Source organism: Xiphophorus maculatus, chromosome 18 (assembly GCF_002775205.1).
Source record: "Xiphophorus maculatus strain JP 163 A chromosome 18, X_maculatus-5.0-male, whole genome shotgun sequence".
NCBI classification, from domain to species: Eukaryota; Metazoa; Chordata; class Actinopteri; order Cyprinodontiformes; family Poeciliidae; genus Xiphophorus; species Xiphophorus maculatus.
The window spans coordinates 2673912-2699808 of NC_036460.1; the positions used below are offsets into that span (position 1 = coordinate 2673912).

At 37.4% G+C, this 25897-nt stretch overlaps 1 protein-coding gene across 2 annotated transcripts; it reads right to left on the reverse strand.

Annotated features, from left to right (window-relative positions):
• Nucleotides 1-857: 857 nt before the first annotated feature.
• Nucleotides 858-25800, reverse strand: LOC102218567 (RAS guanyl-releasing protein 1-like). 2 transcript variants are annotated; one of them, XM_023350722.1, is made up of 17 exons: nucleotides 25301-25745; nucleotides 17034-17209; nucleotides 14981-15092; nucleotides 14739-14801; nucleotides 14524-14655; nucleotides 13435-13576; nucleotides 10364-10537; nucleotides 8914-9030; nucleotides 5822-6097; nucleotides 5648-5728; nucleotides 5319-5423; nucleotides 5111-5220; nucleotides 4148-4298; nucleotides 4035-4071; nucleotides 3281-3412; nucleotides 2994-3193; nucleotides 858-2158 (listed from the first exon to the last, which is right to left on the reverse strand). In XM_023350722.1, the coding sequence occupies exons 1-17, from the start codon at nucleotides 25315-25317 to the stop codon at nucleotides 2048-2050; spliced, it is 2136 nt and encodes a 711-aa protein (XP_023206490.1). In that variant the 5' UTR covers nucleotides 25318-25745; the 3' UTR covers nucleotides 858-2047. The 2 variants fall into 2 exon arrangements, with proteins under 2 accessions (XP_023206490.1, XP_023206489.1); XM_023350721.1 differs by having other exon boundaries at nucleotides 14739-15092; nucleotides 25301-25800.
• Nucleotides 25801-25897: the final 97 nt, after the last annotated feature.

Genomic DNA, 25897 nt, shown 5'->3' on the forward strand with positions numbered 1-25897 from the left:
TAAGAATAATCAGTTTTACTAGACAGCAGTCGAAATGCAAGTCGTAATAGTATTACGGATCCAGTGAAAACACAAATCGCAAAAAATAGATTAAAAAATCATTAAGAGATTGAAATCAAAATTTGAGAAGTCATACTAATACAAAAATAGTCATGAGTATCAGTGACGTGCGGTCAGGGAAAATCATGGAAAAATAATATACGATAAAATAATTTATATTGCTATTTTCACCCTGTGGTTTGTACTATAAAGTATTTATTTTTCATTTAGCTTTAGCAATTCTGATTATTTTTTCTCCAAAACATAATCAGCAGGAAGCTGAGCCTCACCTGGGATTGATCAACCTCTGGCTAACTGCACTGGCTGCCATCCTATGAGAGCATGCTCCTCCTGGCTGTATGTCGCCAATAAAATAGTTAAAAAACATTTAATGTATGAACTGATTTTGCATAATTTAGCTTATGTACATAATGTTCAGTGTTTTTTTGTCACTAACTGTGTGTGTAACATGTTTCATGTGCTGAGGAGCGATCAGAAACCAGAGAACAGATTGGAGGTGAGGCAGGCAGTTCTCTTGCCTCATGGCAGGGGGCGCTCATGATCCCATATATTGTGACTCCACAACTGCAGAGTAAGAGACAGTAACAGCGAGCTAGCCATGGAGCTAGCCATGGAGCTAGCCATGGAGCTAGCCATGGAGCTAGCCATGGAGCTAGCCATGGAGCTAGCCAGGGAGCTAGCCAGGGAGCTAGCCATACAGTAAAGTGCAGCGATATATTTATAGTTTTCTCCTCTTACCACATCAATCACTTATTAATAATCGCAAAATAAACATTAAGCCTAAAACCAAAGTACTGCAACAGACTGAATGTTCTGCTCTTTGTGTGGGAAATATGTTTGTTTTTTTGTGGCGTTGTTGTCAGTTGCTATAGCAACTGTCTGCGCGTAGCTGCTGTTGACACGGAGAGCGAGAAAAACGTGGTTTTGAGTTTTACTTTAACGGTTTTCCACTTTGCTGTGGAGCAAGAAATTAATATCTAATGTCCAAGTTTGAGTTAACAGAATTATTCTACGGCGGCAGCGCGGCTATGGATGGTAAGTAAAGGTTTAGACTCTTTGACAATAACAATAACATGCAGGGTTTCTATATTTGTAAATATGATTATGATTAAGTCAATGCCTCACCAGCTATGAACCTCACCGCACGTCACTGATGAGTGTTGTATTATTTTGAATTCATTCTAGTACAACTTTATTCACGTATTACTTTAATTTTAATTTATTTTCTTACCGTGGCCCTAATACCTGGGAAGTGGGAACTCGAAGCTGGATTTTACCCAAGATAATGGCAACAACATGGCGATACCCATAAATACATCATTTCAAGTTTTACTTTCTGCCTTTAGTTTATGTCGTTTCAGACGCTACATGTAACATTCATTTGAGGCGCATTTTTACAAATCTATCTTATAAAATAAACACGTTTCCACCACATCTTGCTGCTATTGATGTGAGGGGCGGCCATATTGAAACAGGAAATCGGCCTTAACTGGGGGTAGTCGGTGTTCCAGTTTATTTTTCCCACTGGGAAGTCAGAATTGCCCAGCTCTTAGTAAAACTGGAACACAGTAGTTTCAGTGAAATTATCAAATTCAATCCCAAATAAAGTCATATGTTTACTTACCCAATTTACTAATCATTTGTCTTATAGCTGCCGAAGTTGAACTAAATATTTATTTTTGCTGCTTAGTGTTAATTTCCTACCCTGCTCCGGTGTGTTTAGCCCAAGAAATGTCTGTAGGTTTGCAGAAATTCATCTTAGCACCAGAAATGGAAGGCACGTGTTCTTCAAATAAAACAAGGTTTTCATAAATTACACAGGAAACAAAACAAAACAAAAATGCTTGAAAACTCCAGAGTCAAACTAACAAGAACGTCACAACTATGAAGTCCATACAGCCAAGAGTCTGAGAAGTTCGACGTCGGCGGCGGAACAAACATGGCGGCGGCGCCGGTTGGCTTTTTGTCCGAGCAGAAAGAGGAGCGTTCAGTCCGGCTCTCGGCTTTTGTCTTTGTGCAGATGCAGCTCGTCCAGCTTGTCCTGAAGGAAGGAAACCGGCATGGAGCAACCTCTGCTTCGGTGCGGCAGCGTCTTGGCCTGGAAGGTGAGTGAAACAAGAAAACCGTTAAAGGAAAACTGTTTGACCTCCGTCATCAGCGACCATGCTAACTAGCCTAGCAGAGAGAAACGGGGCGGGTGTAATCAGTGCGTAGATGATAGTGATTGGCAGAGCTAAGAGCCACCCCCTTGCTCTGATTGGTTGTTTTTGACTGAGCGGTTTCTTTCTTGAGAAACAGAACTTGATTCCCCCCGCCCCCCACAGATTATCTGTCTCACATTATACTGACGGTTACCACAAATGTATTTTAAAAAATAAGATGGCATATTAGGACTGAAAAAAGGAAGAGTATATTTCTGCCAAATAATTTGTGATTAATAAAAACATGGACATTTTTTATTAATCACTTTTTTTTTAAGTCTAAAAAATTTGCTATAAAAAACTCAGAAATGTTGAGATTGTCTGAAATTTTCTAAAAAAAAAAAAGAAGAAAAAAAGAACCAAAAAAAAAAACGATTATGGTGTCGTAATAAACATTGTTTAATCAAGAATTAAAATCGACAAAACATCACTTTTCTTATTAAAATTTAAAACAATTACTGTTTAAAGTTAAAACAGCTTAAAATGAAGAGTGCAGTTTCCTGTAACTGTGATTTATTTAAAAAAAGTTACAGTTACAGGATACTTTTAGCACAGAGTGTTTTTCACTTAAAGTAAAAACTCCTGTACAAGTAATTAAAAAAATCTATTTTACATACTGCAGCTTTAAATTTGATGTCAAATGGTGTCCTATAGTGTAATCTGCTCTTGTAAAAATCACATTAAACTTGGTCGAAAGAGCCCCTCCTTCTGTCAGGTGTGTTTACGTCTCACCCGTCTGTCAGGGGACGCATGTCCGACACAGTTGAGGTTTCCCCTCCGGTCCCTCCTCTCAGGGGTCCAAACCCCGGGGTCGGTCTGAGTGGAGCGGTCCGACAGCGTGGAATCGCCCGTGTTCTGTGTCCAGTCTGACGTTACTCTGTTTTGTTCAGTGTTGTTGCTTGGGGGGAAAACGAAGGTCTCTTCTTCTGAACCTGGTGGATAGAATCATATATGAAGTTATTTACACAGAGGTGTGTGTGTGTGTTGTGGTTTGTATGCATGGTGGATAAAGTACGCACTCCAGCTGTTGCCCTTGGTTCTGGATTCAGGACCGGGAGTGCATGGACACGACCCAGTTGTGTTTTTGTGTTTCTTCTGGCAACCCGTCCGAACCAGATCCCTGCAGTGTCTGTGACAGTTTATCCCACAATCTAAGAGCAAGAAGCACAACAAAAATAACATTTAACAAAACAATTTTAAGGTTCCCTTAAAAAAGAACAAAAAGTAAACAGGTGAAGATGGTCACCTGCCGTTTGTAAAGTTACGTAGTTGATGGTAATTATTTGGTTTCTGTAGCTTAGCTTGTCAAAAGAAAAAAAAATGTCATTCATATTTTCACAATGTTATTCACTTTAAATTTATAAATGTCACAATCAAAAAACTAAATATTTATAACCAAGCTACATAATGAGTCAGATATTTAGTTAGCTAATTAAATGTTTAGCTCCAAGCTAAATATGTTGCACCAATCAAGCTTTATATCACATTGGACTAAAACGAGCCAAAAAAATCAGCAGCTTAAGGCTGACTGAACTGTGCAGGGCACTGGATCGACAATATAAACCTCTATGTTCAGACGAGATCAAATTAAATAAACCCTGTCAAATATTTTTAGGGTAAAATAACATGTTGACCAATAATCCCAAGGTATGTTGATTGGAGCAGTTATGCAACAATCAACAACCAATTTCTTTAACTCAATGTCACTTTTTCTCCTTTAATAACAGTAAAAATAATTCATGTGTGGGTAATATCCGTCGGGCCTTGTCTTACCTTTGCAGTGGTAGCCCTGTTTGATGACGCCCCACAGCTGAACAGGGCAGAGACGACAGGTTACGCTCAACATTTGGTTCAAACCAGAAACACAACAAACCGCTGATACTCACGAAGCCTCCACACGTGTCACAGAACGTCGGCCGCTTGTACGTCGTCTCGTGGAAGTTATGCGTTTCGTTGAAGTTGTAGCCCAGCTTAGCGCAGACGGACATTCCTCTCATGAAGTAAGAGGTGATTTCTTCTCGGCTAATTTGCCCCTCCCTGGGAAGAAGAATTCACCAAATTAGAATCTAAAATTATGACTTTAAAAAAAAATGTAATAGATTTTTTTTTTTAATTATTGTTCATTTGATAGGGACGGATACAAGAAACATACAATCTGATGCCTGCTTCATAGTGTTCATAACCATAGCTAATTCATGACACCAGCAGAAGAAACTATAGCAGTTTTACACTTCAAAAGCAGAAAATCAGACCAAGTATTTTTGGCCTAGTTTCTAGAGCAAATATCTTGGTACATTAAAAATAAAACAAAACTTATAGGTTTTCTGTAAGATGTTTTAAATCAATAATCTGTTCGTCCTGATGAGAAACACTAGTTCCACTGGCAGATTAGTTCACTTATAACAAGACATTTTTCTCATATTATAAGTGAACTAATCTGCTAGTGGGACTAGACCTGGGTTGCTAGGTTACGGGCTTGGCTTGGCTGGGGTTGCTAGGTAACGGTGCAGTGGAACGTTCTACCAGTTGAACTAGAACTTTTTCAAGGTTTCAAGGATTTTTTTTAAAATTGTAATACCAGCTTTCTGTTTTTGTGGTACAAAATTTGGACTCAGGTCCCTGATTAAGACATCTAATAAAAAAAAATATATATATAATAAAGTAATAGCCCATTTCACCAGTATTCAAGAATTATTGACTTAAAAGTTAATACCAGCTTTTATTTCTTGCTTAAAAGTTACTTGTAAGTTAGTTTTGTCTTATTTCAAGATATTTCGCACCAGAAAACAGGAAATGACTTGGTAAAGTTTTGTGTTTTTTGCAGTGTGGGTCTGGCTAAGCATCCCCACCTGTCAGTCTCTTGAGTGCAGTAGGTGAATGGAAAGTTGGCTGCTATTTTCTCAAAGTCCTCCAGTGAAATGTAGCCGTCCTGGTTCAGGTCGTAGTTCTTCATGATGGACTGCAGGGAGCAGCAGAGAAGCAGAAGTTACTAAATGTCAGTTCTGCTTTAGAAGCGTCTGAATGCGCGGAAGTGAAAGGCAGGGGAGTCGTACTCACATCCACCATCTGTTTGACGTGTTTTGAGATGGTGTCGGAGTCGAGCCGGGGGGTGACCCCAGATCCCCATTCTGCCACTACCGGCGGTTTAACAGGAGCGACAGGCTGTGGACCGACACACCAAGGACTGTGAGAAACAAGAAGAAAAAGCACACCCACCACATAATACACTTCCCTAACGTACAACTCTTTGATGTGGCTGACTTTGAAGTATTTCTGCATTGCGCCTGTGCTTTTGGTTTCAAAACGTTACACCCACAGAAAGTGAGAAGATGTCCATTTTGTTTTGTGACAAACAGGTTGCATAAGCTCACTTCGGATCTCCGTACCTGAATCTTGGGGTTTTTGGGCTCCTTGTTGTATGACAGCTCATATATCTCATCCTCTGTGTAGTACAAATCTAGAGACAGCTAAAGATTTAAAAGACACATAAATTAAGATGTTCTTGAACTGCTTGGCGGCCATTTTTAAAAACATTTTTTGTTTTTCCTCTTGCCCCCCACCGTGAGCAGATGCAGAAGGTCTTTGTTGGCCTCGAACGGCGGCTTGCAGCTGTGAATGGCCAGCAGGTCGTTGATGTTGCTGTACAGGTGCTGCAGTTTGCTCAGGTTGATCTTTTCCTCGTCTATGTAGTCCGGCAGCGCCTCGTTGAGCGAGATCAGGTCCTTCAGGTGGACACCCAGGATGGGCACCTTGAAGCCCCGGCATTCGTTGTAGACCCGCCTGTAGTTGCTGTAGTTGCTCCGCGAAGAGAGGAGTTCTGTGAATTCACTCAGGATCTGTTGGGCAACGAAGAGCGGAAAAATGTAAGGTTGCATCAACCTAATACGGTCAATCGATTAAAAAAATTAAATCATGATTAATCACGTTGTGATTAATGATATTATGATTAATCGTGATTCATCACATCACGATAAATAATGACTAATCGTAATGTGTTTAATCATGATTCATCATGATGCGAATAATCATTATTAAACACATGATTAGTTATGATTGGTCGTGATTATGATTAATCATGATTCATAACATCATTAATCACATTTATCATGATTAGTTATTAATGTGATTAATTGAAAGCAACCTGAACTTTAATCAGTTTTCGTTGCCCAAAAGATCCACGATTAATTTTAATTGATTGATTTAATTGGCTGTAGCAGAAAGCAGTAGTTGTTGCTGCGATACTGCACTGCAAAAACACAAAATCTTACCAAGTATTTTTTTTAGTCTACTTTCTAGTGCAAATTTCTTAGCACACTTGAAATAAGACAAAACTAGTTTACAGGTAACTTTTAGCAAGATATAAAGGTTTGTTTTAAATCAATAATTCCTCAATATTGATGGAAAAGGTATATTTCCATTGGCAGATTATTTCACTTGTAGGAAATAAGTGAAATATTTCATTGTCTTTATAGCATCATTTCTGATAAAACCAACAAACCAATAAATCAGCTCAGATTTCAGATTGGCCAGTATGTCCATGTCAAACTGATCTTTTCCACCAATTTCTATCTTCCTCTTCCACCTGAGTGACAGATCGCACCTGCATGATCAAATTATCTCCCACATGTTAAGTTTAGATGTCAGATTGTGTTTTTAAACGACCTTTGGCAGATTTGACCTTTACAACATCTTCAGCGTGTTTTGACATCCTGAGAGAAACTGAAGTTTATCTTTGTTCTGGCATTTACTCATTTACAGATTTAGCTTTAGCTTTTATTTATTACTTTTTTTTAATTTTAGCTGGTTAAACGGCTTAAAAAGCTACATATTCTGGTTCTCCTTTAAAATAATTTACATTTCTCCTTTCAAACAGAAACTTTACTGTTCATTTTAACTGAAACATGTGAGATTTGATCTGTATTTTCCGTGGCGTCCCTCAGGGCTCCATTGTAGGAGCCCTGAGGGGCTTTTCTTTTTTTGGCGCACACTTATTCTTGGTTCATTTAGAAACATATTTAACAGATCTTTTTATCAAACTTGTACAGGTTGTTATATAGCGTCCCTCAGGGCTTCGTTTTAGGCCCTTTTTTGTGCAAATACTCCTTCTTGGTTAGATTAGAATCTGTTAAACTCACTCTAAGCAGATTATTTCCGCTTGTACTGTTCATTTTAAGACTCTGAATCACTAAAATGATCAAACCTACTTAGTTCTTCTCATTTAGATTCTAAATGTTTTTATTTGTCCTCTTGAAAAAAGACATTTGAATGTCTCATGATGGTACAAATCTCTTCTATAAGAGTATTTTTGATGGCTTAATAATCAGAGAGAAGGGGTTTAATAAACATCAAAAAGTGAAACCATCAGGTGTTGCAGTGAAAAGTGCCTAGTCAAAGTCAAATAAACCGTTTGACAAATCCACCTCACCTAAAGGCGTAGTCTGGTTTTGTTGATCAAAAATAGAATAGTCCGTTTTGCATTTGTCTTGGCTGCTGATATGGAAATATTAAGCAAATCCACCACACATCAGCATCCATATGTTAGAGAAGAAAAGCCTGGACAGCAAACAGGAAGCTGTAAACAGACTTTTCACTCCAACAAAACGCTTTAAAACATCACAGGAGATCATATCTGTTAATCTACTGAAAGCTAATTTGTGTTTTTGCACGAGTCTTACTCTCAGTGGCCAGAATCCAGTTTTTTATTTTTAACTAAATACTTTTTAAGTTTGTTTTACATCACTGTGTAGAGAACATTGATCATTTTAATTAATTTACTTTTTTAATTAGAACTGCAGCTTCAGTGGCAAAGTCATAGTTCATAAGCTAAATATTTAGCCTTAAGCTAAATAATTAGCTTGATTCACAAGCTAAATATTTAGCTAGAGGCCAAATATTTTGCTTCAAACTAGATACTTTGAAAATAAATGCTTTGTTTGAAGCTAACTATATATTAATTAACAAACTAAATATTTTGTTTGCTGCCTAAATAGTTTGAAATTAAATATGTACATTGTAAAGAAATTAGCTTATTTAGATTACTAACTAAATAGTTAGCTTGTAGCTAGCTATTTAGCAAGTTAAACTAGCATGCTAAATAGCTTGTAGCTAGCTATTTATCAAATTAAACTAGCTTGCTAAATAGCTTGTAGCTAACTATTTAGCAAGTTAAACTAGCTTGCTAAATAGCTACGAGCTAAATAGCTTGCATCAATCCACTGTGGGGATAAACTGTTGACTTTTATGGATTAACCAATTAAGAAAAAGTGCTTAATTTATAATTTATATATTTATTTAACAAAAAATTTAACCAAGTGAAGCGAAAATTGTGCCTAAAGGAGTTCTGGGTTGAACATATTTTCAGATAAATACTTTTTTTTTTAATTTTAAATGCAAAATGTATTTATTTTTTTACAGTTTGGGCTTAATTACTGCTCTGACTATGTTATTCTTTCATCAAATGGCCTTTTATGAGTCTGTATACTCTACATAACTAACTATTAATTGATTATCAAATTAGTTTACAGTTATTTAAACAGATGATTAATCTCAACTAGTCGTTTCAGTCTTTTGGAACAAACCAATTTAATCACTGAAGCCTGGAGGAAAGCAGTCATCAACACGGACTGTGAGGTTGAGTTTAGTACTGAAATACCTTAGTGATGTCAGGGGGCAGCAGGTTGGACGTGTCTTTGAGGCGAGAGATCGAACTGTGACAGAGGCCTCCGGTCACCGCCATTAGAGTGTTAAAGTTTTGCAAGGCTCTCAGTTTCTACAGGAGGAAGAAAAAAAGCAACTTAAACGATTCGAAAATGACCCCATGACTCCCTACACTGCAAAAACACAAAACCTTACCAAGTATTTTGGGGGTTTGTTCTAGTGGAAATTTCTTAGTACACTGGAAATTGGACACAACTAACTTATAAGTAACTTTTTAAAAAAATAGGTGCTTGGTTAAATCAGTAATTCCTTAATATTGATGAAAAATGACTAGTTTCACTGATATATTCTACGTATATCAATTCCCATTTTATGAGTGAAATAATCTACCAGTGGATCTAATTATTTTGTATCTTTCTATTTTTCATCAATATTAAGAAACTATTTAGTTAAAACAAGCTCCTATATCTTGCTGAAAAGTTACGTCTAAATCATTTCGTCTTATTTCAACTACATCAAGATGTTTGCACCAGAAACTCGACCAAAATATTTGGTCAAATTTTGTGTTTTTGCAGTGTATAAGTTACAGAAGTATATTTCTGGTTACTTGAGCCACAAGTGCAACAGGAAACACATTATGCACTGCAAAAACACTAAATCCTATTCATAGTATTTTTTTTGTCTAGTTTCTAGTGTAAATATGTTAGTACACTGTAAATAAGACAAAACCAACTTAGAAGTAACTTTTGAAGGAAGAAATAGGAGCTTGTTTTGGTCACCCTAAGGATCATGAAAAAGTACCATTTCATAAATAAAATCATCTGCCAATGGAACAGGACTTTTTTTTCATCAATATTAACGAATTATTAACTAAAACAAGTTCCTATTTCTTGCTGAAAAGTTACTTCCAAGTCAGTTTTGTCTTTTTCAAATTTTCTGTTTTGCATTGTAGAAGTTACAGAAGTATATTTCTGGTTACTTGAGCCACAAGTGCAACATGAAACTCATTATGCACTGCAAAAACAAAATCGTAAGTGTTTGTTGTTGTTGTTGTTGTTGTTTAGTTTCTAGTGTAAATCTGTTAGTACACCTGAGAGAGGACAAAACTGACTTGGAAGTAAGTTATCAGCAAGATAGGATCTTATTCTAAATCAAGATCTTTAAAATATAAACCAATTAATTCCTTAATATTGTTGAAAAGTAATACTTTCATTGGCAGATTATTTCACTTATAAGAACAAATTTTTCTGTTATAAATGGAATAATATGCCATTAGAACTAAAACCTTTTCATTAATACTAATGAATGATTGAATTAAAAGCTCCTCTGTCTTCCTGAAATGTTGCTCTGAACCAAGATATTTGCACCAGAAGCTAGACCAAAAATATTTGGTAATATTTTGTGTTTTTGCAGTGTGACAGTTAAAGTAGTATGTTTCCGGTTACCTGAGCCACATGGATGTACTTGGTGAAGACCTGGGCTCTCTGCTGGGCGGTGTGTCTGCTGAGGATCATCAGCTGGACCCACTGTGAGACGCCGTTGCACATCATGACGGATCGCTCCAGCGCCGGGTTGTCCCTCACAGAACCTCGCACCACGTAGCTGCGGTAGTCCAGGAACTGATCAGAAAAAACGCATCGCATTAAAAATCAAATCGGCATCTGAAACTGTTCGCAGATTTTACAGATGACTTTTCAGTTTCTATCCTCTAATCTGTGACTAAAAGAGAAACGCAGTCACTTTAAGATGGCGCTGCAGGATAATCTCACGCTGAAAATGTGTGAAAACACACCCTTTAATCTGAGCACATTTGATCAAAAAGGTAAAATCACATCTTTAGAAATAACCTGCAGCAAAATCCCCAAAGTAATGCCTAAAGGCACTCATAAATATTCATATAAAATACCTTTCTTTACTTAAATAATAAATTAATTAGTTCCTAAAAACCTTTGATTAGTAATAATCAGTAACTTCCTAAAATGACCTGAAGCAGAGGTCAATTTCTCCTGCTCACTCTTCAATATGGGAAAGACATGAGAGCATGTTGATGTTATTGAACATTTTAGCTTGATGTTTCAACACATCATGTTTCTAACCAAAGGAGTGATTCTACTGAAACGATTAATCGGATTAATCGTGATTAATCGATTATTGAAGTAATTGTGACCTAATTTAGCTATTGATTAATCGTTAACTGGAGTATACAGACTCTAAAAAAAGACAATTTAATGGAAAAAAACAACATAATCAGAGCAGTAATTAAAACAAAACTTTACAAAAATGCAAATATTTCAGATAAAAACCTTTTGCCTGTAACTATGTTTCACCCAGAGCTCCTCAAGTGGAAGTTTTAGCTTCACCTGGTTCAAAATATCTCCTATTAAACACCTGTTGTGATCCAATCATTAACCAGAAAAATAAACAGCCCTGCGCTGTTCTGATGTTAGCAGAAAGAGCTTCTAGCATGTTGATGTTAAACGTATTTTCCTTAGCAACAAATGATCAGGCGTTCACAAAAAGGATGCTGTTGTTGCATTTTAGGTAATAAAACATTTATTTCTTATTCGAAATAGCAATTGGTGTATTTGTTTATTTACATTTTTTATGTATTTGTAATATTGTATAAACATGCGGAAGTGGTTAAATGAGAAACCTGCAGAATGGGCCATTTTTAATCTGATTAATCAATAGAATAATCGATTAATCGATAGAACAATCGATTATTTGATAGTAATTGATTATTAAAGCGACTGTTAGTTGCAGCTCTATCTTGGTTGTATTTCTAGTCACTTTAGCACCCTCCATTGGAGCCTCTGGTCAGCCATTTTCTAAGCTGTGTGCAGTTTGTCCCCAGAGAAGTGGCACAGATTATGACATTTAGGTCATTCAAGGCTTTGCGGGTGAGCAGATGTAGAAATCAAACTTTGTGCTGCACCCTCAACCAGGTGGCACCGAAACTGATGTCATTTTGCATGAGAGAAAACAAAACACAAAGTTAATGTAGTTTATAGTGCGGCCCAGAGGCCAGCTGTTTTGGACTAAGTTTTTGTGGCCCCCAACTTCTGTTCAAGAAAGATATCAATTTGTTTATCAAACGTTTTATTCCTAATCTGCGTGAAATTATTAGTGGCATCATTTTCTTATAATAGAAAATGTTATGTACAACTCACCAATTCGTCTTTTTACCACAAAACGTTTATAACAAATCGTACCACGTCTATCCAGAGGCTCTTACTGAAAATATGACTTTGCTGCATCCAGTTCAGCTTTTACACTGCAAAAACACAAAATCTTACCAAATACTTTTGGTTTAGTTTTCAGTCCAAATATCTTAGTTCACTTGAAATAAGACAAAATACAAACGTGTTTTAAGTCAGTAGTTCCTTAACACTATTGAAAAGGTGTAGTTCCATTGGCTGCACTTTCACTTATAACAAGTTTTTCCTGCCTTACAAATCGAATAATCTGTCAATAAAACCAGAACTTTTTTTATCAATATTACTGACTTAAGCTTCTATATCTTGCTGAAAAGTTAGTTCTGTCTTATTTCAAGTGTGCCATGATGCTACTTGGTAAGATGTTGTGTTTTTTGCAGTGTATGTTTTCCATTACATTGGCTGAATATTAGCAAGAATTTTGAAATAAGTCCTGTTCTTATAATTTAGCATAAATTTGCTCAAATGAGTCCAAAACCAGATGACTTTCTTTTAATACAGCAAACTTTGAAAATTTTGGTTCTACAGTGAATAACATTCATTTCCTACAAAATAATTTTAAAAAAATGTAAAAATTTGATGATTTTATTTGCTTGATTTTAGTTTTTAGGTTTTTTTTCTTTTCCAGCAAATAATTTTGACTCAGTGATTCTGGAAAACAAAAATTTTGGACACTCTTCACATAAGGGTTTTATATGAGTCAAAATCGATAATTATTGAATAGGTTTTTGTTTTAAATGTCTGAAATTCTGCCAAACTAGTAACCTGACCCCCAGTTTTTTCTCCACGCCGTTGTTTTTATTTTTAAGCAGTTACGCAGTACTGCTCATTTTAAACCTCATAAAAGGCTTAAAATAATAATTATTGATAAAATTATTATTACGTCAATAATTCAAGATTATTGACGAAATCTTGAATTTTGTCAACATTCAAGATTGTTGACTTAAAACAAGCTCATAGATCTGACCAAAAGGCTACTTATATACTCAGAAGGTAACCCGGGTTACCTTCTGAGTAACACGTTACTCAGAAGGTCGTTGCTAGGCAACAAACTTGGGGGTAACTTGAAATGGCTTCTTTCTCAGAAGGTTGTTGCTAGGCAACCAAAGAGCAAGTGAGTTAGTTGATTCCACCAACTTCTCTTAGTGGTTATGGATAAGAGTTCAGTAAATGTCGAATATTCTATCAGATATATTATCTATTGATATTGATCACATATTTATCCTGGTATATTTTGTTATTGATTTGTTGCCCGGCCACAGCAGTCATCTGTTTACACCGTCATTGAGCTGCAAACTTGCCGAGACGTTGCAGAAGTTTTTGAACTCCAGGTAGCTCAGATGCTCGGCCATCTCATCCGGCTCCATGTGGTCGAATATCAACGACACCTTCCTCTTCTTCACCGAGGGCGAAGGCGCCTGCGATGCGTTCACATGAGGGTTTCTGGGGAAAAAAAACAAAAAAACAAGCGAAAGAAGAGAATTAGGACAGAAATAGACAGACGTTTTATTTATAGAGAGAGTTTTCAGACATGCCCAACGGAGCAAACGACAACTCCTGCAGTACATGGTGGTACACTGCAAAAACACAAAATCCTACCGAGTATTTTTGTCTAGTTTCTAGTGTAAATATCTGTTTTGTCTTTTTTCAAGGGTACTAACTTACAGCCAGCCTTTTAGACAGACATTGGAGCTTCCTTCAAGTCAATAATTCCTTCATATTTATAAGAATCATAAAGTTATTTCACTTATAAGAAGATGTTTGTCCATGTTAAAAGTGAAATAATCTGCCAGTAGAAGTACTGTAATAGTTAATATTAAAAAATTATTGACTTAAAACAAACTCTTCTGTCTTGCTGAAAAGTTACTTGTGAGTTAGTTTTGTTTTATTTCAAGTGAACTAAAAATATTTCCCCTAGAAACTAAACAAAAAATACTTTTTTGTGTTTTTGCAGTGAATGATGTGTTCCACGCTGCAAAAAACACAAAACATTACCAAGTACTTTTGGTCTAGTTTCTAGTGCAAATATTTAAGTAGAATTTAAATAAAACAAAACTAACACACAAGTGACTTTTCAGCAAGATATAGGAGTTTGTTTTAAGTTAATAATTCTTGAAAATTTATTATAGTTCCACCGGCAGATGATTTAATTTATTACAAGACATCTTTCCCGTCTTTTAAGTGAAGTAATCTGATAGTAAAACTAGAACTTTTTCATCAATATTCAAGATTGCTGACTTAAAACAAGCTCAGATCTGCCCAAAAGGTTACTTATAAGTTAGTTTTGTCTCAGTTCAAGTGTACTGAGACGTTTTACTAGAAACTGGACTAAAAATACTTGGTAAAACTTTGTGTTTTTGCAGTGTGTCTCTAACAGCAACATGACTCACGGGCAGGATGTGTCGATGAGCTGCGAGTGCGTCTTTTCTCCGTCCAGCCGGACCAGCTCCCACAGATCCCCCATGGTCTGCTCCAGGAGGGGGTCCTTCTCAAAAACGGCCGGGAACTGGCTGATCCACTGCCTTACCCCCGGAGCCCAACACAAAGCATGTTTACGACTCGCAAACCGAGCCGGAGGACCATTTCTGCCGCTGCCCTTACTCACCTGACCAGGTGGCAGATCTGCGCCCGCCTCAGTCCCCGTTTGTCTACCGGACAATCCTTATAAGTGACAGGAAATAGAGTCAAAGATTCAAACCTGAATGAAGGATATGAATGTGAACTCCAAGCTGCTCTACAGGAGTCCAAACAAAGCGGCGGCTGTTCGCTGATCTGATTATAACTTTCTAAACATGTGATTTTGGAGCGGAGCACCAGTCGGTGCAGCAGCAGCGGCTCAAAGGATATAAGGTGAGGAGTTTCTGGACGAACATCTGAGACGGAACCACCCAGCTGTGCATCATCAGGGTCATGTGGACCAGCTGCGAACCGCGGGAGCTGGAGGTCTTCCCCTCCGAATCTGGGAAGAAAAACACAACGATGCGTTTATTGGGATGAATTTATTCAAAATAGGACAACGTAGAGCACAGAGATGTGCTGAACCAGTGGAAATTGCTCATTTCCACTTTTATCCCCCCAAAAATATGAAATATTAAAATTCAACATGTAGCAATGCAAAACATGAAGAGAAATGAAAATGATCACCACACAAACCATCAGAAGAACAATACCCTGCAAAAACACAACATTTTACCAAGTGTTTTTGGTGCAAATATCTTATTACTCAGAAATAAGACAAAACTAACTTATAGGTAACTTTTCATTAAGATATAGGAGCTTGTTTTAAGTCAATAATTCCCTAATATTGATTAAAAATACTATCTCCATTGGCAGATTATATCACTTGTAACATGGGTAAAATGGGTTAAGTGAAATAATCTGCCAATAGAACTGGTACATTTTTAATAAACATTGAAGAATTATTGACTTAAAATAAGCTCCTATGTCTTACTGAAAAGTTACTTGTAAGTAAATGTTGTCTTATTTCTCTAGAAAGTAAACCAAAAGCACTTGGTAAAACTTTGTATTTCTGTAGTCTATAATGTGTGTCGCACTGCAAAAACACAACATCTTGCCAAGTTTCTTGTCTGGTTTCTAGTGCAAATATCTTAGTTGACTTGAACTACAACAAAACTCATTTATAAGTAACTTTTCAGCAAACTATATAATCTAAAACTCAAAATATACCATGATTTTAGTAACTAAGTAAACAGTATTAAAAATTTCTCTGTAGAGAGCTAATTGAAATTTAGGACAACACTGTTTAGGACATTTAGGACAACGGTTTTCTAAAATATCGGATTTGGAACAAAAATGTCCAAAACAAACAATAATTGGAGGTCTTTTGTGACCTGCAAAAACAAAGTATTTTTGGTGTAGATTAATGTGTACATACCTTATTACACATGAAATAAAACAAATATATATATATATATATATATATATATATATATATATATATATATATATATATATATATATCTTACGCTTCAGGGAGGAACTGGAGAGGGCCTGGAAGGTGAAGACCACAGTGGTGCCTGTGGTCATCGGGGCCCTCGGGGCAGTCACCCCCAAACTGGACCAATGGCTACAACAGATCCCAGGAACAACATCAGACATCTCAGTCCAGAAATGTGCAGTCCTTGGCACAACCAAGATACTGCGCAGGACCCTCAAGCTCCCAGGCCTCTGGTAGAGGACCCGAGCTCAGAGGATAAGAACCACCCGCGGTGGGTGAGAAGGGAATTATTATATATATATATATATATATATATATATATATATATATATATAAATAAAATAGATATAGAAGCTTATTTGAAGTCAATAATTTCTTAATATTGAAAAAGTTCTAGTACCACTGGTAAAATATTCCACTGCCCCGTTACCTAGCAACCCCAGCTAAGCCCAGCCCGTAACCTAGCAACCCAGGTCTAGTTCTACTGGCAGATTATTTCACTAATAACATGGGAAAACTGTCTCAATATAACTGAAATAATACCCCAGTTGTACTAGAACTTTTTCATCAGTATTGAGGAATTATTGACTTTAATCAAACTCCTATATCTTGCTGAAAAGTTACTTGAAAGTTTGTTTTATCTTATTACAAGTGTGATAAGATATCTCCACTAGAAACTAGGCCAAAAATAGCTGGTTAGAGTTTGTGTTTTTGCAGTGTAAGTGACATATTTCTCAGCAGATCTCCAGGTATTTGTGTTTTAGTTGAGCTGATTGATTTTTTTTTAAAAAAGCTTGATTGTATGAAAAATCCCTCTTCCCCGTTTTTGTCTCTCTTACGCTTCGCTTTCCCTAGATTATGTAACCTTGTTTTGATGGCGACTAAAGGCACATGACAAACTCTAGGCACGTGTGTGTTTGCAACAAAAAGCAGGAGACGAACCGAAACAGTTGAGGCAGCGCTGGATGAGCTCGTCCAGGCTGGCGGCGCTGGCGCTGGGCGTAGAGCCGGGGCTCTGCAGGGCCTTGCTGATGTCCTGCGGACTGGGGCATGTGTTCCTCCGGCGCTGGACCAGCTTCCTGCTCTTCAGCCCGGAGGGAGTCTCAGCATTGGGTTTCCTTAGAGCGAGACAGAGGAGTTTGGGGGGCGGGGGGATAGAGAGCAGCAGACAGATTTAGAACATCAGTTGTCTAGAAATAAGTAGAGCAACTTGTGGCGAGCTCGGCGCGGGTCAGCATGTGCAGAGGCGCAGCGCCTCACATCAGATAAACTGAGCTGCATCGCTGCAGCTCTCTGAGGCGTCACGCACAGAAAGCAGCTCAGCTTCAGACTCTGCAGAGAGACACTGGTTTGGTTTCATTATTCTAAATCCCACAGAAAAGCCAAATGAAAGAGAGCTGCAGCCTTTAGAGGTTTTTAGGTTTATTTACACATTTCAATGCTCTGCAGAAACATAAAACAAAGTGTTTTTGTCTAGTTTTGTCTGGAAATTTCTTAGTACACTCAAAGTAAAACAGAACATACTTACAAATAACTTTTCAGGAAGATATAGGAGCATGTTTTAAGTAGTTTCACCTGCAGCTTATTTCCCTTACAACGTGGGTGGGAAAAATGTCTACTTATAAGTGAGATCATTTGCCAGTGGAACTAGAACTTTTATTAAAATCGGTATTCAAGAATTGCTGACTTAAAACAATCTCTTGTATCTTCATAAAAAGTTACTTTTAAGCTAATTTTGTCTTATTTCAAGTGGACTAAGATATTTGCACAAGAAACTAGACAAACATAGTTGGTATGATTTTGTGTTTTTACAATGTGAAACACTTTAGGTACTGCAAAAACAAAATAAGTCTTTTTGGTCTGGTTTCTAGTGCAAATATCTTTGAAATAAGAGAAAACTAACACTTTTTAAACTTTTTATGAGGATATAGGAGCTTGTTTCAAGTTAATAGAAAGTTCTAATTCAACTGGTAGAATATTCCGCTGCGCTGTTACCTAGCAACCCCAGCTGAGCCCAGCCTGTAACCTAGCAACCAACTTCTATATCTACTGAAAAGTTACTTGTAAATGGTAAATTCTAAATTTTGTCTTACTCCAAGTGTGTGAAGGTATTTGCACTAGAAACTAGACTAAGATACTTGGTAATATTTTGTGTTTTTGCAGTTTTTATGCTAAGATTATTGAACTATTTTGCAATTGCTGAGGAAAACTAAATGAGACCCTAAGCATGTTATTTTAAACACGTAGTTCACAAAAACCCCGCGGAGCTTATTGAGTTTTAAATGAATCTGTTAAGATACGTTGCAATCCGGGGGAGCCCGAAAAAGTACAAGTTACGCCATTTCTGGATGCCGTCGCCGTGGGAACACATCACACGCACACAGACGGAAACGTCGCTAGTGCAATTCTTCTTGTGAAATACTGGAAATACGGTCCTGTTTGAAGTTATTGGCTCAGCTCTGCCGAGTCACGCAGGATGAGAGCTGTGACGTTTCAAGGTCCCCTTCACAGATGCTCCTCTTTTTCTGCGTGTCGTGATTAGATTTATGCTTCCTCTTCAAAATCCACATGCGCCGTTGAGCAATGTTCGACTTTATTTCACAATAACAACTCTATGATTCTGTTGGCTCCCTTTTTCAAAGTGCAACTGAAAAAACACAATTTTACCAAGTAGTTTCATCTAGTTTCAAGTGTAAATATTTTATTACACAAAACTAAATGAAAAGTAACTTTTCAGTGAGAAATATGAGCTTGTTTTAAGATGATAATTCCTTAATATTGATGAAAAAGTTCTTCAGTTGGCTAACTGTGTCACTAATAACAGGACTTTTCCCATGTTGTAGATGTAACAATCTGCCAGTACTTTCTGTAAATATTGAAGAATTACTGACTTAAAACAAGCTCTTATTTCTTGTTGAAAAGCTACTTCTAAGTTAGTTTGGTCTTATTTTAAGTGTAAAAAGATATTTGCACCAAAAACTAAGCAGTAATGCCTGTAAGACTTTGTGTTTTTGAAGTGTAAAACACATTATTATCTGTAAAAACACAAAATCCTAAGTATTTTTGGTCTAGTTTCTAATGCAAATATCTTAGCATGCTTAAAATATATTTACAAGAAGTACAGTAGATTATTTCACTTACAGAAAAAAATTATTATTAGTGACATAATTAGTATTTTTTAAAATAAATAATAAAGAATTATTGACTTAAAACAATCTCCTATATCTTTCTAAAAAGTTACTTATAAGTTTAGCTTCGTCTTATTTTAAGTGTAGAATCATATTTGCACTAGAAACTAGACCAAAATACTTGGTAAGATTTTGGAGTTTTGCAGTGTATAGTGTCAAAAGACTGTAAAACTATCCTAATTCTGGTTTGTTTTGGACATTTTCATTACGAGTCTCTTATTTTAGAAAACTTATGAACTAAAGACAGTGTTGTCTTTAGTTCATTTTTCTACAAAGAACATGGAGATGCTAACTGTTGAGTTGTAAAATTGCTGAACTCATGGTACATAATCAAAGCTTTTAGCTGCTACATCTTGCTGAAAAGTTGCTTGTTGCCCAGTTTTGTCTTATTTCAAGTTTAATAATATATTTACTCTAAAAACTAGACCAAAAGTACTTGGTAAGACTTTGTGTTTTTGCAGTGGAGCACTCATTAGGAGAACGTCAGGTTCATGTTGCAGTGAAGCTTGTCGGGTTCGTGTCCGTCTGAAGGGAGAGCGATCTGCATGAAACCGTGTCAGCCTCTCCGCTGACGGCTGTACCAGGAAACGCAGCCGCTTCGGAGAACTCGCAGAGAAGTTCCCTGAACGGCCAGACTTACATCCCCTTCTCTTCACTTCTGTGTGCGCGGCTCATTTCCCCCGGCCTGCCAGCGCTCGCCACACACACACACGCACACACACACTCACACACACACCCACACACACACGCACACACACAGAAAACAGGAGCTTCAGTTTGTGCACAACACACAGGGTGACATTAACTCGTCTATTTATACCAACAGACGCCCCTATGCGCAGCTGCACCCAGGTAGAACGCCACACACCCCTCACTGGTGACCCCCGACCCGCTGCATCCTCACTGCAGCGCGGCAGGTGGTTCATGTTAAAACCTGCAGGCCGGCGAAACTCACCTCCTCCCCCCTCCACACACACACACACACACACACACACACACACACACACACACACTGCCTACTATATTCAAAACACTCCCCAGTACAGCGTGTACCACTGTGGTTCAGCTCACACTGCACTGCAAAAACACAAAATCTTACCAAGTATTTTTGGTCTTGTTTCTAGTTCAAACATCTTAGTGCACATAAAATAAAACAAAACTAACTCACAACTGAAGTTTCAGCAAGAAACGGGAGCTTGTTTAGGTCAATAATTCCTTAATATTGATTTTCAAATACTAGTGTGACTGGTAGATTATTTTACTTATATCATGGGAAATACTTTTTTATCAATATAAGGTATTACTGACTTAAAACAAGCTCCTATATTTTGCTGAAAAGCTACTTCTAAGTTGGTTTTGTCTTATTTCAAGTGCACTAAAATATCTGCATTAAAAGGAAGACAAAATATTTCAGTGTGAAACACAAAAAGTACCGTTTGTTTAATTTATAGTGCAATTACCTTAGTACTTGAAATACATAAGACAAAAGTAACTTTTAAGTAGCAATATTGTATTTTTGGAGTGTGTTTATAAGGAAGAAGCAGAAGAAAAGATGCTAAGACAAACTGTTTCCCCTTTCCACTCCTTTTATTAAACCTTCTAAATTAAAACCCCCAAAAGTTATCTTTACACTAAAAACTTCAAGTAAATTAAAAGTTAAATTAATCGCAGTCCTGACTGAGTCAGTGGTTTCCCTTTCATCTGTTTGCCCTTTGACTCGGGGTGAATCCGCTTGGAAGCAGTCACACACACACACACACACACACACACACACACACACACACACACACACACACACACACACACACACACACACACACACACACACACACACAAGCAGAGCCTGAAAACGCTGACGGGGAAACGTTGCTGATGTCATCACGTTCGGCAGGGAATTTCCCCTCGACTTTGCGTCTCAGGTGCGACTCGCCGCAGTTTCTCTGTTTTTCACCGAACAACCAGAACAGAGACGGCGCTGTTGGTAAACATGCAAATCTCAACACAAGCGGACTCTGTCTGCTCCGCTCATTTGCATCCAGCTCTTTCCTCAGAGTCCGGCGGATTCTGTGATTCTAAATTTAACGGCGCTTCCAGGGAAACTGGACTTTCTGGTGAATTTATCGGCTCTGCCTTCCTTTAAGTGGAATGTTGCTTCAAATCAAACGATCTTTCAGTTGAAAATCATTTTTTTCTCTCCAATTAAAAATGAAAAAGTAACTTTACCTGCACAATAATAAATTTATTAAGACACTAATGTGAGGTTTGGCTTAATGTTTACAGTAGATCTGGGTACTATCTAGTTACATTAGTTACTTATGTAACTTTTTAGGAAAACATTTACTTTTAGGAGTATTTTTACTACGTTGTACTTTGAGTAATTTTATTATGAAGTATTTCTACTCTTACTTGAGTACATTTCTGGATTTTCTACCCACTTAATGAAAAACAAACATGTTTTAACCAGAAATCTATCAGACACAGACACACAGCTGCAGTTTCTGTTTATTGAAAGAAACTAATTTGGAAAAATTTATTTTACCTGATTTTGACATATTTTGATACCTATATGAGTTATTGTCATCTTGGTCCTTAAAATACCAAAATTTCCACTTAACTTTATATTTTGCTCTATCTGATGATGTAATTTTTAATTATTGAATGATTGGTAACTTTTAACCAAATACTTTTTAACTCTTTCTAGAGTATTATCTTTGGGTACTCTGCCCACCTCTGGTTTACAGTTATTTAACTTTTGGGGGAAAATTATTCTCCATTTTGTTGGTTTATATATAAAAATTTCACTTCTAGCAACAAAAATGAGGTTTTTTTTCTACAATTTTCACTTTTTTTGTCAAATGTGTTTCTGAGTAAAAAGAAACAAAAGCAACAAGTAAAACAAAATGGATATGTTTTACTTCACATTTTTCAGCGTAAGAACGTAAACACTTTGCCTTATTGGCCGCACAAAATTACTCCAAGGGCCACAAATGGCCCTCGCGCCACATTTTGAACTCCCCTGTTTTGGGGGGAATCTGTTGCTAAAGTGACCCAGAAATCAGCGTCTCTGTTTGCGCTCCCCGTCCCGATCCCGGTCGCCTCACTCTGGCAGGGGAAATGCAAATTCCTGGCTTTCTTTTCTTAATTGATTAATTGATGCTCCGGCCCTTTGAAGGCCTGGATTGTGCGCGGCTCCCTGCGCTCCCCTTCTCACACTCTGGGCTCTTGTTCCCTCTGCATGAAGGGCCATTCATCTAACACTGCACTGCAAAAACACAACATCTTACCAAGTATTTTTGGTCCAGTATGGTGAAAATATCTGAGTGCACTTCAAATAAGACAAAACTAACTTATTAGGAACTTTTCAGCAAGAAATAGAAGCTGGTTTTCACTCACTAATTCCTTAATATTTGTGAAAGAAAAGTTCCATTTGCAGATTATTTCACTTATTACAACATATTTTTCTATTTTTATTATAATCTGCTAATGGAACAATAAATTTTAATTTTTAATAGGGAAAAAATGTCCAGTTTACTTTTAAGATTATTTTAATTATAACTACTTTTTTTATGATGAATTATTTACTTAAACCAAGCTCCTAGATCTTTCTTAAAAGTTACTTGTAAGTTAGTTTTGTCTTATTTTGAGTGTACTGAGATATTTGCACTAGAAGATAGACAAAAACAAACTTTACATTTTGTGTTTTTGCAATGTGAAATATATAACAAAACATAAAAAATCTTACCAAGTATTTTGGTTTAGTTTAGTGCAAATATCTTATGACACTTAAATAAGACAAAAGTAACTTAAAAGTAACTTTTAAGAAAGATATAAGAGCTTGTTTTAAGTAAATAATTCCATAATATTGATTTAAAAAGTTCTACTTATAAATTAAATAATCTGCCAGTGGAACAAGACATTATACTTTAAAATTTTATACTTATAACTCATGTTTTGCATCAATAATAAGGAATTATTCACTTAAAACAAGCTCCTATATCTAAATTACTAAGTTAGTTTAATGTACTAAGATATTTGTAATAAAAATTAGACCAAAAATAGTTGGTAAGATTTTGTTTTTTCAGTGTATTATGCAAAGTTTAATTAATTTATGCTGATTAAATCCAATGATTATTGCTCACAGCTGATGAAAACCCAAATTCAGAGTCAGAAAATCCGAATATCACAGAGCACCAATCAGAAAACAGGATGTTTGATGCAATCTTACAGCAGCTGTTGGAAAACCTGCTGACTTGGCAGTTTGACCAGCCGACTGTCACAACCAGGATGAGCTTCTTAAAGAAGCTGGACGTTCACAGACTCCTGTCGAGGCATGTTAACGGAAAGTTGAGTGGAAGGATAAAATTAGGTAGAAGCAAGAAGGATGAATGCTTCTACCCTTCAAGCTCATTAGAGAGTTTGGAGGGAAATTTATAAAATATGGAGATTCAGGAAGTATTGGCTCTGCACAGCTAAAACACAAAGCGTTACCAAATGTTTTTGGTCTAGTTTCTAAATATCTTAGCACACTTGAAATAATGCAAAACTGACTTACATGTAACTTTTCAGCAAAGATATAGGGGCTTATTACATTTATAACATGACAATTTTCAAATGTAAAAACCATTAAAGAAAAAGTCAAAACCACTTTTTTCTTGCTCTTTGTGTCAACTATGCTACAAACACAGCCCTGTTGCCATAGCAACTGACTGACAACACCACTAATGTATCAGGATTCAACACCAAAACACACACAAAGAACAGTTTTATGTTTTAAGGCTTGATGTTTATTTATCTTTTATTATTAGCTGATCTCTTTGGTAGATTAGCTACAGCTGCTATTAGCTAAGCTAACACTGCGGTCGTTCGTTTGCTATTTTAAACACCTGCTCTGTTGATGATTTGTCAGAGTTGTTTAGGTCGCCTTTCTTTTTTTTATTATTCAGTAACTGGACTGAAACGCACAGAATCCTGCAGCACATCTGCATGTTAAGATTGTCATAGTCACGCTAGCATAACTTCCTAAAATTCTTTCCTGACCTTTTCTAGTTGTTGTAGTGTAGCAAAGCACTGAGACCCTTTATCTCTTATAGATCAGGCGTACATTTGAAATTTAGCGCGTTATGTTAACAACTTAACAGCCAGATCCAATGCTAGTCATGTTGGCTAGCAGTTTTTTGCCCTCCAAAAGGGGGATGGGAGCAGGAACTTGCACGTGTGACGTCACGTTGCAACATGTTTCTAAATTAGCATAAGGACAATTATGTAACCCACAAACAATGGCCCTTATGGGGCCCAGTTTTCTGCCCATCTCCTCCCTATTTGGGCCCAAATGAAATCAATTCTTGGGAAAGATGGCAGTTAAAAATTAGTTTCCAACTACTGAGAGAAACGAAGGCCGTCCTGTCCTAACAGACTTCTTGTTGGTTTCTGTCCTCCTGTGTTAATTCAACCTTTTCCCCAGATGGAGGGGAACCACGGTCGTGTGGCGGCTCGTTCGGGTCGTCTTTAAACGAAGCCGGCCCAGAACCCACGCGTTCATTCCAGTCAATCTGATAACGCCTGCGGTCACAACTCCAGCAGTGGAAAACAAAAAAAGTACCAGAGAAAACACCAAAACGGGACGCAGTCCAATGCAGCGAATGCAAACTGAGATGTCATGAATAAAAAACAGAAAACGGTTCAGCCGGACAGAGAAGGAAAATTAAAAACAAAAAAAGCAGAAGACGTTTTCCACAGAAAGGCTGAGCGGTTACACACAGCTTGAATGTCAGGGCTGGTCTGTGTGCAGTGTACACACGCAGAGATAACTTCTCCTGTCTGACAGGTGAGCAGGTTACACACACACTGATTCTTCTTTTTGCAATAAAATGAACATGAGAAAAGAAAAAGGCTCTAGAAGCGGGAAATAAAAACCAACAGAGTTTTGTTTCTTTGAACCTCTTGCACAAAAACCACACCAACACTGCATCTCACATTTAACCTCAGAGTTCACAGATCAGCGCCGCTGTCTTTTTTTTTTACCTCTTGGTCTTGTTCATTGCAGCGCTCTCCTCCTCCGGTGGCGATCCGCTCGGGCATCTGAGCTACAGCTCCATGGCTGACCCCTACTCTTCCTCCTGCTCCTCTTCCTCCTCCTGTTGTGTGTGTTTACAGGCGGGCGAGATGAGGGCCGCCTCACTCAGAGAAGTCATCCACGCCCGAGGAAACCGGCCTGTTGCTCCGTCTCTCGCTGCTGCCTATCGACCGCAAATCAGCAGCAGAGCAGACCTCATGCTGCCGCTTCCTGCAACAAATTAAAGTTTAGAGAAGGCGCCTGAAACGAGCTTTTTGGGTGCAAGTGCAAGTAGCTGGCAGGTTTCAAGCACTTGTCTCCCTTCAACATAAACAAGTCAGCATCTTAGATGGAGGAACTGACTCTGGCAGAGAGGGGAACTTACAGCAGTTTCTGTTGTGTGTGTAAAAGTGTGTGTGTGTGTGTTTGTGCGAGGGGGAGGGGTGAGCAGCAAATACAAATGCAACACCAAGAGAGGAAGGAGGCGGAGAGGTGAGATAGTGATGAGCAATCATATGAGCCCCATCAGGAGGCTTCGCATGTCACACTTTTCTGCAACACTTAGT

What these genes read in the sequence shown, in the direction of transcription:
- LOC102218567 (XM_023350721.1), bottom strand. Translation starts at nt 17,143, where the DNA reads ATGCCCCAGTCCGCAGGACATCAGCAAGGCCCTGCAGAGCCCCGGCTC. An exon ending in GCGCTGCCTCAACTGTTTCG is followed by an intron (nt 15,093 to 17,033) that starts GTTCGTCTCCTG and finishes TTTTCTTCCCAG; the next exon opens with ATTCGGAGGGGAAGACCTCC. An exon ending in TGCACTCAAGAGACTGACAG is followed by an intron (nt 4,299 to 5,110) that starts GTGGGGATGCTT and finishes TCTTCTTCCCAG; the next exon opens with GGAGGGGCAAATTAGCCGAG.